Source organism: Dipteris shenzhenensis, chromosome 25, assembly GCF_047967505.1.
Source record: "Dipteris shenzhenensis isolate YYH24624 ecotype China chromosome 25, Dip_SZ_1.0, whole genome shotgun sequence".
Taxonomy (NCBI): Eukaryota; Viridiplantae; Streptophyta; class Polypodiopsida; order Gleicheniales; family Dipteridaceae; genus Dipteris; species Dipteris shenzhenensis.
Genome location: NC_141620.1, coordinates 22,068,516 through 22,079,682, shown reverse-complemented (window position 1 = coordinate 22,079,682; position 11,167 = coordinate 22,068,516). Strand labels below are relative to the sequence as shown.

Below are 11,167 nucleotides of genomic sequence, written 5' to 3'. Positions count from 1 at the left end.
ATAATGCAAATATATAAGAGAGGAGGGACGTGTAGGTAGACCCACGGTAGAGAGGAGGGGGAGAGAAGGGGAGGTAGAAGGAAAGGGGAGGGCTGAAAGTACAGAGCGGAGAGAGAAAGCTGAAAGTACATACGAACAAAGGGAGGGATGAGCAGAGAGGGAGAGCGAGATGGAGGAAGAGGAGAGCTAAGGGCAGAGAGACAGTGAGCAGAGGGTTGAGTGGTGGGGGGAAGGGGGACGGTTGAGCGGTGCGGGGAAGGGGGTGAGGGAAGAAGCAGAGTGGCAGAGCGTTGCTTAGGTTTTAGAGCTTAGGTTAATTGCGAAATTAGGAGTGTGATACATCTAATTAATAAATTTAGTAACCTGAGCCATTACGAGAGAGTGAAGTACCTCAAAATATACAGTTCTACCAATGAAACTTAAATTACTACTATTCCAAATGGTTAGAATTCTACCAATGAAATTTAAATTATTACTATTCCAAATGTTTTCCTTTAGAAAGTAGATTGCATATTGAAATAAAGAATTCCAAAAAAATTGGTACATTACAATAGCTTTCTTATCTTTCATATATTCGCAAGGAATAACTAGTATCTACTCCAACCAATTATTGTATATAGAAAATAAATTCTCCAAGTTAAAAAAAAAATTCCATTATAAAACCCTTCTTTGAAAACCTTATTTCTAATCTACAAATTGCTCAATAAATTCCCTAATAAATCTATGATAAATTTCTCTCTCTACTAAGAGAGAGTGAAACATCTCAAAGTATACAATTCTACTAATGAAATTTAAATTACTACTATTCCAAATGTTTTCCTTTAGAAAGTAGAGAATTGCATATTGAAATAAAAAATTCCAAAAAAAAAGGCACATTACAATAGCTCTCTTATCTTTCATATATCTCCAAGGAATAATTAGTATCTCCTCCAACCAATCATTGTATATAGAAAATAAATTCTCCAAGTAAATAAATAAATCCTCCAACCAATCATTGTATATAGAGAATAAATTCTCCAACCAATCATTGTATAAAGAAAATAAATTCTCCAATAATTAGTATCTCCTCCAACCAATCATTGTATATAGAAAATAAATTCTCCAAGTAAAAAAGAAATTCCATTATAAAACCCTTCTTTGAAAACCTTATCTTCTAATATACAAATTGCCCAATAAGTTCCCTAATAAATCTATGAGAAATTTCTCTCTCTACTAATTGGAGAGCTTCAACTAAAGGACTGCATAATAGATTCCTTTATGCAACTATGTATAATAAATGCTTCTCAGGATAGTTTTTGTCAACTATGTTTCTGATAGAAATGTCCTCCTCCATAAGAACTGCATGAATATAAAGAAAGAACTAGTAATAGTGTCCATTATGCTTAAGTTGATCATAGTACCCCAAAAATGAGAAAAGATCGTACCGTATACAATAAAAGTAGGAAATTGTCTTATGAAAATAAATTTTTTCGTAGTATGTACATACATCTTCTTTATTCCTCAAGTGATATTGAGGTTCCTATTATCAAACTTACATATAAACATGCCTGATAACCAAAACATATGCATTAGAGTTCCTATCTTAGATTGTTATAACTATAATATGCATGTCTTAGACTGGTCTATTTTTTAGTAGCAATAGATGAGACAAAGATGGAATATACCAACTTAGCCTCATTCTTCATGTAGGTTAGATACCTTTGTGCATGGCACTATGAGTGCCATCAACCTTAAGATGCTTCAATGTGATTGGAGGAATTGCCCCATAAAATGGCCCCTTGAGCCTCTTCTAGAAAAGGCATGCTTGTCTTATAGTGCTTGTGTTTGGTGGTGCAAAGTTAAGTAATTTGAATCACAATTGTGCATATCTATACACATATGGATTGAAAGGTGAGGATGAGGATGGCCGCGTTACTATGTGTGCTACGATGACTGTGATGGTGCGCTTGTTTGCCATGAAGACTCCTCTTCAGTGCATGACAAGAGTGATTGTGTGGGATATCATGTCTACATAAGCATGGCAAACTCATTCTGTCAAGAATCCATGAAGTGCATGTGTATCAAGATACATCCTCCCTCATGCAACCATTCCCTAGGTGAGGCTACATTGACTTGTCGATTTAATAGACGAAGCTTGCCTCAATGCAATTCTTGCTGCACGAGGCTAACATACTTTGGGATTCATGGAGTACGATCTTTGCCTTGCTAGCCTGGTATTGTGTCTGATACAGCTTCTTTCATGTGCTTATAAGACCACACAAAGCAATCTTGATATTCAGTTAGAAGTTCTTTTAAGGGCATTAGTTAATCCTTGGCTCATATGCAAAAGACCAAAGTCGAACATCCTAGCACCTAAGACCCCAAATAAAAAATTTGAGTAAAGGTAATCTTTTTCAATCAACCATCTCGAAAAACCAGCAGAAGCTAGAAAGCAAGTCTAGCTTCTTTCAAGGGTCTGTGTTTTTTAGTGTGATGGAAAGCTTTTAATAGTTGCTAATGGTCAAGACGTTGAACAATTGACGAAATTTATTTTGTTTTGCTCTAGTTACATCATAAAGTACAATGAAAGTGAATGTATTAACGCGACTATGTGTCGAAATTTTAGGCTGGTCTTTTATGTTTCTCTCCATTCAGCGACGTCCAGAAGGCTACCAACTTCTTGAATATGTGTGAATCTTGAAATTCACCAATGCTACATCCAGGACGTGCAAACTAAAGATTGCATGGAATTTCGTACAATTGTGATCGTTTGTGGCATCGTGAGCTATCAATTGATGAGCCTCGTACACAAGGATAGAACTATGATTTGCTCTTTTAAAGTTGGCATACAATTATCTAGAAAGCCTAGGTTACATCCCTAATTAGCTAGAATCATTTTCCATCACCTAATGTGCATTGCAAGGATCTATTACTAGTCTAGAACAAAGAAAAAGCCTCCTTTGTGATCCATGTTGCAATTCAAGTAGCCAATTTTCGAAGATATAATAATGATTTTGACACTCTCTCAACAGAGAACAAGATGGTACTGTTATACAAAGGGCTGGACATTTGCATCGCAATCAAACTGTTGAAGGTGCACAGATCAAATATGATCTTCCACAAACTATGGGCTATCCAAAATAGAAATACACCCATATGTTCTCATTCTGCCTCTTTCAATTTCTGGTCCAATCATCAAGTAAAAAATTTGTTCCCGCAAGGCATGGTGGGGATAATACAAGTTTTGTTTTCAGTAATAACTGTACAACTAACTCCATGGTATTTTCTAAATAAATGAATATCTCGGAAAGGAATGAGGACCAAAGGCACAGGCACAAATGCATGAGGCATTTCTTCTATTCTAGCCTTAAAGACTGGGTATATCAAGAATCAGGATAAGCATGCCTGTGATGTGACTTCTGCTAAAGCTCCCATGAAACACAACAGCCTCAATTCTTGCAGATGACAGGAAAATTGATTTAAAGGTGCCGTTGTATGATGATATAAGGGCTTCTAAGTTTTTTAATTTACATATTCAGATCCAACGGATTGAGTTGCAAAACAGAGCACTTTCTTGGAGATGATATAAGTATAATTTCCATGTTTCCATGTCTTGCCACATGCTTATCTCATACTGAAAAAACTCCTCCATAATTTTGTACACTTACTCCCTTACACCTTTTATTTTTACCTTCGCAACCAATGAAACTATGGGGCTCCCTTGTTTTCAGCAAAAACAACTCTGTTATTTGGTGCACTTCAAGCAACACGCCTTCAAGAATCTAAAGAATCATGAAACCGTTTCATTGAATCAATACAGTTTGATACATACCAATGAATTTTAATAAATTTTGTATACATCCAAGGATGGCTCTTTTCTGAAATTGGGATCCTATCAAAGGCCAGCAAGCAGATAACCAATGGCTCTTTTCTGAAATTGGGGTCCTGTCAAAGGCCAGCAAAAGGGTAACATTTTCCAAAATTTGGAACCTATACCCAACGCTCACCCCCACAAATGGTTTCGGTCTGCTAATAAGGCATATCTGACATCCCAGTACATTAGAAACCAAGTTTGCGTGTACAGTGATCTGAAAGGTTGGCAATCACAAAGCCAGCAAAAACCTGTGAAACAGCTTAAGAGTTCAGAGATAACACTACAAAAACATACAAGATGCTTTCATACTCTTCATATTAAACAATACCTGGGCTGAGCCAAGAACATATATGGCAGAAAAGTGCCTCCCATGAATGAACATATCTGCAACCATGGCTAGGGGTATTGTTAAGGACATACCAAGTGTAGCTACCAGAGGAGTCGTCCACACAACAGAAAGAGCCCTACAAACAGAACTCCAAATGTTAGGAAATGCAGACCAATTTTGAAAGAAAAAAATTTACATGATTGGAATACATTTGACATAGTAGAATAGACCGACAATCAAGTCCAACATAGGATAGAACTTGCAGCAAGTTGAAATGCAATGCAACTAAAGAGCTTTTTCATGGACACATACCAGAAGTAGTCAGAGAGAACACTACCAACAAAACCATTCGCAAGAACCACCTCATCCACTTTTGCCGAAGTAGGTATGCTGAACTTAGGCTCTAGATTCAAAGCAGTAAGAGGCCACACTGTCCCACAGTTTCAACATACATAGATATTTATGTTAGTATTCTTATGAAGGCATTTAAATCCCACCTAGTAGATCAGTGATCACAGTTCAAATATTAAGACATGGCAAATAAGAATGAACAAAAAGCAGTACCAATAGCCTTTCTCAAGTTAGACACAACACCATTGTGACCACATTTAAGTCAAATTAGCTAGCATGAAATCTGATGACCTGAGAGAATGGCGAAGGCAGCAAACAGGCCTACTGATTGTGCACACCGTAGATTTTGCAATTGAAATCCAAAATTCAAAACAAAAACAGATAGCTGTGTGCACAATACTGTCTCAGATGGGTGTTGAAATCTTTATTGATAACCAGAATGTCATCCACAGACACCCCTACAATTTCCCCAAATTGTGTGCCGAGTCCATCCATAGCAACAAAAATAAGGCCTCTCACAGTCATGTATGGTAGCTCAAGGAATTCATAAACAACCAGGCTGCTAACAACATCACCAAAATTTTCCCCAAATAAGACTTATAACAAGCTTGGGGATGCTTCCTTGCATCCTTGATTTAAAGCCTCCAAATGTTGTGACTTCAGATACCTCGTGGCTAGCTCATTGGAGCAGAGGTTTTCTTATGCAAATTGTCTGTGGTAGGCTAGTCCTGCTGTCGTGGAAAGTTTTTTTCTGCCTTAAGGAACCCACTACTGAGCTGGGCAACGGGCTTGGGCCAGCTCAGAGCTTAAAATCAGGAGGAAGCCTCTATCCTTCCAGAGTGCCACTTTCGGAAACAGGTTGAGTCCTTTACTTGAGCGATGAGCTATGCCTTTTGCTGCGGTGGCAAGACTGTCTGCAAAATGTTCCCGGCCCCCCCACCCCCCCAAAAAAAAGACGCCCCCCCACCCTTGCCCATCCAATGGGGCTGCAAGTTGTGACATTTTGGTGAAAAATTGAACCGTTGTATGAAATGAATTGCACAGCTGCAGTTCCAAAAACCTATGGATCACTGCCATCTGGCTCTGATGACTTTTCCATCGACGTCTAATGAAGTGACTTCCATCGACGTCTAATGAAGTGATGCCAGCTCTGGTCTCAGTTCATTTAACTACAGATCTGTTCTAGGTCTGACAATTTTTTATGAAAGCAACATCAGGCTGAAGGGAGAAGCCCTAATTGTCTGCATGAACCAAACTATAACTGGGAGCCCTAGCGCTGTGTGAAGCTAAACATTGGCCTCTCCTTTATAAATGCCACGCATCACTGTATGTATACTGAGGGAAGGAAGATTGCATGATCGCAACACACTGAAGCCAGAGAGAGAGAGAGAGAGAGAGAGAGAGAGAGAGAGTATAGTAACAACCAGTCATGTATGTCCAACACTTTATGCTTGAGTCCTAAGGCAGGCATTTTTTATCTTCAAGAGGCCTTCCTTCAACTATAATCATAAAATAGAGAATTGCAAGTGAAACTTCTACAGATCGAGACATTGGTGAGCTGCTTGGAGAAGAACAAAAATGAGGTAATGGACGCAGATATAGACAAATGACTACATTCCCTCTACCGCAATTGATTTCTGATTTTGTTACTAGCCGGACTACAGAGATAAGACATTATCCGATGGTGTGGGGAGTAAAGTAAGTATACACACAAAGATAAACACATTACATACACACAAAGATAAAACACATTATATACTAAAAATCAGCATTGGTGGATTGTCAAATGGGTGCTATGATGGAAAAATCTTCCCTCCAGCCTTCAGTGGCTAGAACTTCCCTGTGACTACAGCAGGAGAGAAATAAATGCAACAGGCTTGCCCTTGGAGAATCAAAGATACAACTCCCAGAATAGTATGAGGCAGCTGCAAATTTAATTTTCCAGTAGCTACGCTGCAATATATCAGCCCTGCTCAACTGAGTCCTCTATTCACTTGGCCCAGATGCTTTGGGCTTCATTCATACTCATGAACACTTCAACATTATATTTTGTCTCCTTTATTTTGCATATTAAAGCACACTAAAGCTTATGCATTGTGACAATATAAGAAGCTTGGCCAGATAAGAAGCTGGCCTTGGATGAACCTAACAAACAACAACTAAGATTGATACAGTTCTATCCAACAGAGATTTTATTCTGATTTCCCATTGAGAAAAATCATCTAAGGAGCACATCCAGCTTTGGGATTTTACACTTAGAACGAAGAATACTCGTGAAAGCACACCTTGAGATAGTAACACATCAAGGATACTTTTGTTTAAGGAAGGATATACACACTCATTTAAAAAATTGTTGACAAAAACAGATAAGGATATCGATAAGTCCTCTTTACCCTCGAAAAGCACAGACCCCAATCTTATGATTGTTTTCATAAGCCAATGAAAACTTATTCGCATGAGCCAGAATTGATGCAGAAACCAGTTTCACTTTATGCCTTCTATTACAATCATCAGCTTAAGATTGGAAATTTGAGAATGCACTAGGGTGCAAAGCCCTGTTCTTTTGGCAGACTTGGTAGAGTTTCAAGGCAAGATGTGTTTCATTCAAGCGGAACAAATGTGCATTACGTCTAGTACGCAGGATGTGCACCAAACTGACGAAACTGACCTCACCTAACCACCAAAGTGCAACAAGCGTAAACAGGCCAATATAACCAAACACCTTCTGCACGTCAAAGCTTTCCCCCTCCTTGCCTGCAAACTTTTTCAGCAACACTACAACAATAAACAAGTAAAACAAATAGGTATAATTAGAAGACAGCAGGGAAAAGACATGTTGATTACCAGTGAAAACAGATTCAATATGAGGATGAAGGCCCACTGCTTAATCACCTTACCAGTGAATAGACCATATGAAACAGCTGACAGCAGTCCCAGTACGTCTCCTATCAGTGAGTGTTCGCTTGTTCTGGTTGCAGAAGATGTGTTAAAACAAGGATTTTGAACAAAACATACCAGCTTTTGTGCAATGTGAATTATACATCTAGGGATGGGATATAATTTATTTAGAGCTCTGTTTAAGATGTAAATCTGTTTCAATTTTAAAAAAGAGATTCTACTGAAGTACACAAGAAAAGGAGGGACGTTGTGGGGGTGGGAGAAGCGGGGGAACGAAACCTACTCGGCTGCAGAAACCTCTGCATCATCTGCTGCCCAAGTCTTCCCAAGTGTGGTCATGAACACTCCTGTGATGCTAATAAACACTGCTAGAATCCTACTGATATTCAAAGAGTCTTGCCCCAGTAAGGCACCAAAGAAGAGAGTGAAGAGTCCTGACGTTGATGAGAGGATTGTTGTGCTGGCAACACTGGTATTAGCGAGTGCGGCATTTGATAGATACTGCCATTTGAAGAGTGTCAAGATCCATAAAGTGATCATGTTACTAGTAAATACTTTCCATTTGCAAGTACAATCCATATTCACGATTCCAGTGGTGACTGTGAGTCGTTGTCTTGCAGTTTTAAAAACTGAAACCTGGTGGCATTAACTTACCTCCGTGAGAAACCACAGCGGAGCTATATAGAAACTGTGTCTTGCAAAATCCCACGAAGTGAGCTGAATGGAACTCTTTGTGTTGATGGTGTCTCCTGCTTTGAGCACTGCTATATCGCCTCCTGCTTCTTCCACAGAATGCACATCTTCTCTTTTTGAAATAAGATGTTGCAGATCCAAATCTGACCCTTTCAGCACGCCATTAGACTTCAGAGGGGATTCTGGAATGCCGGTAGCCTTCACACAGACAATTTCCAAAGAACTCTCCCGAGCTGTATGCCGTGAAGTATAGCGATTTTTAAGATGTGAGTAAATGCAGTCCTTTAATGCAGCAATCGGGAGGTAAACAACCATAAGAGACGCTCCGAGATATGTGAGGGCGAAAGGATGTTTGTATGCTGTAAATATGCTCTGCATTTCATCAGGAGACAATTCAAGGCTTCAATACGCAAAACTACAAGTATTGGCTACGCAAAAGCTAGACCGGTTGAATCAGAATTCAATAAGCCACAAGTTGTGCGTAACATTCTGATGTCTAGGATGAGATGTGGCTCATGATCTAGACATCTCCAACAAGATGGTCTGTAGAGGCTAGATCCGGAATCTAAAAGAAAGAAGCAAGATCCCGGAGGCGCTAAGAAGAGAGGTAACAAAAAGACTATCCGGATTCCGAAGCACCAATGGAGGGAGAAAAACGAAGGTGCACCTGGGTGACTTCGGCAGAGGTGACCCAGATGACGACGACAGAGCCGATGAGCAGCAAGCCTACATTGTACTTCCAGCCCATTGGGGGGAGGAGGGGGGGAGGAGGAAAGGGTGGATCTGAAGGATCAAGGGAGACCCAGGTGGGAGAGGGGGAAGAGGGAGGCCATGGAAGGAAAGAAAGGAGGAGGGGAGGATGAAAGGTGGGAGATTTTTGGCTATGGCGGATGATGGGTACTCACTGCTGATTCCTGAAAACAGAGGAGGTTCAAAAAACAGTGATTTTGGAATCAGAAGAGAATGAAGACACACTGTTGACTGTACAACACTTCCCAATTTATCCTCTGTCACCCCACGTGGCCTCTTCCCCCCCGTCCGATCCTCCATCGTACCGCCCACATCTCTCTCCTCCCCCCTCCCCAAACCCAACTGCATTCCGACCATCATCCCCCATTAATTACGTCCCTAATTGTCATTTACTGCCCCTTAATCTCATCGAGTTGACCGCCAGCTCCAGATTCCGGAATCTACAAAATTTCCCCCCAAATATATTTACCCATCTTCTTTGAGGTCGCTGCTCGCCCGGAAAACCGGTTAACCCGGAAGAAATGGCTTTGTCATCACTATCTCACCGTGGAGAACGTAGTGTCCGTCGCTTTCAATGCTTGCAGCGACTGCCCTTGACGTCCAGAAAAGGACCTAGGTTGGCTTGACAAGCTCCGGTCGTTGCCATATCCATCTTCTACTTGCTTGTTTTCGTGGAGACCCATGGCCATATCTATCTTCTTCTCACCGACTTGATGGGCTTCTTTTCACAATGGGGCCATCGTTGTTGGCCTTAGGGTGCACTTCAAAGTGGGAATCATCGTCCCTCTTCACGAAAAATGTTTTTTCCCAACAAATACAACAAGTGAAAGAAATGAATGACTTTTGTCAATCATAAGGCCTACCCAAAAGAGGTGGTGAATGGAGAGAGAGACGAAATGACAATAAAAATGAGGGGCCCTAAGTCTTGAATGCTCACTTCCAAGCTCATCTCAAAGCCATTAGTGCACTTAACTCCCACTTGACGGTAGCCAATCAAAGCATCACACCTATTTTGAAAGCAAATTAATCCTAAAAATTCGAATTTTTGCTTTACAAAATGAGAATGATTGCTAAGGCTACCCAGAGGGTAGGCCAAAAACCTTTTACCTCCTAGATTTACAATTTATAGAAGCCTCCAAGGGCCCATTGTTGATGGCCCATGTGTCCCATTGTAGAGACTCCAAGAAGCCCATTGTTGATGGGCTTTCTTTTCTAGAGAGAGTCCCTCTTCACCAAAACTGTTTTTACAATTTAAAGAACCCTCCGTTGTTGATGGCCCGTGTCCTATACTAGAGACTGCACTGTTGACGGACCTAAGGGTGGGTCCTATAATAGAGACTCCACTAGGTTCTTAAATTTGAAGTGTGTCTCATGAAATACCTTTTATGATTGCATGCATCATGCATGTGTTTGTGTATCTGCACAAGTGCTTGTGTGTGTACCGGTAGTGTTAAGGGAAAGCCCCAATCCTTAAGGGCCCAAGCAAGAAGAACCTACACTCATGGGCTTTGCCTCGTGGTTTTTATGTGGCATGTATGGACACAGAGAGAGAGAGAGAGAGAGAGAGAGAGAGAGAGAGAGAGACCCATTCTAGAAATAGGAGCCAAGAGGAAAAAGGCAAAGTGTGTGGAAAATCACACATACCAACTTTCAAGTCTCTCTTAGGGAAGTGAGGTATAGCCTAATACAATTTATGAACTAGTTAAGAGGAAACAAGAGGAGTGTGGGAGAGAGGGGAGATGGTAAACCATACTTCTTTCACATGATTCTTTGCGAGGGGAGATGGTATTAAGCTTACCTTGCTGATTGGGTGCTTTTTTAAATAGCAAGATAGATTCATCTCATTTAGACATTTCCATTATGACTTCCGGATTTTGCAAAGATAAGAGACCCATTAGTATATGGAGATCATGCATAAGTCCCCTAATATTTATTGTAAGAACAAATCCTTCATTCACCTTCAATGCTACCATAGCTATTCTAGTAAGGACCTATGGTTGCCCTTGGGGATCTTTTACATAGGGGAAGGATAATCTTCTTGTGCTCTTAAAGGACGTATGCTTGCCCTCTCTTGAGGGTCAGCTCTATCGTGGGTGAGTAGGATGTCATCCGGGCAGGTCTATGAGGAGAAGAACAAGTCGAGTTCAATAATTTGCCTTTCTGATTAATAACAAGCGAATATGTGCATGTACTAGAGTCTAATTTTGTTAGTTCTTCCTTATTTTATCATGGTCCTTGTCATTAGATATGTAGACATTAAAAAGAAACCAACACCCTTTTTACAAAACTACGAC

The 11,167-nt window shown here is 40.3% G+C and overlaps 1 protein-coding gene across 1 annotated transcript; it reads right to left on the bottom strand.

Moving 5' to 3' along the window:
* Positions 1–3,786: 3,786 nt before the first annotated feature.
* LOC147885610 (EamA-like transporter family) lies at positions 3,787–9,090 on the bottom strand. Its single transcript, XM_087396336.1, has 8 exons — positions 8,791–9,090; positions 8,085–8,495; positions 7,714–7,931; positions 7,430–7,500; positions 7,206–7,307; positions 4,494–4,611; positions 4,182–4,317; positions 3,787–4,101 (listed from the first exon to the last, which is right to left on the bottom strand). The coding sequence occupies exons 1-8, from the start codon at positions 8,869–8,871 to the stop codon at positions 4,039–4,041; spliced, it is 1,200 nt and encodes a 399-aa protein (XP_087252462.1). The 5' UTR covers positions 8,872–9,090; the 3' UTR covers positions 3,787–4,038.
* Positions 9,091–11,167: the final 2,077 nt, after the last annotated feature.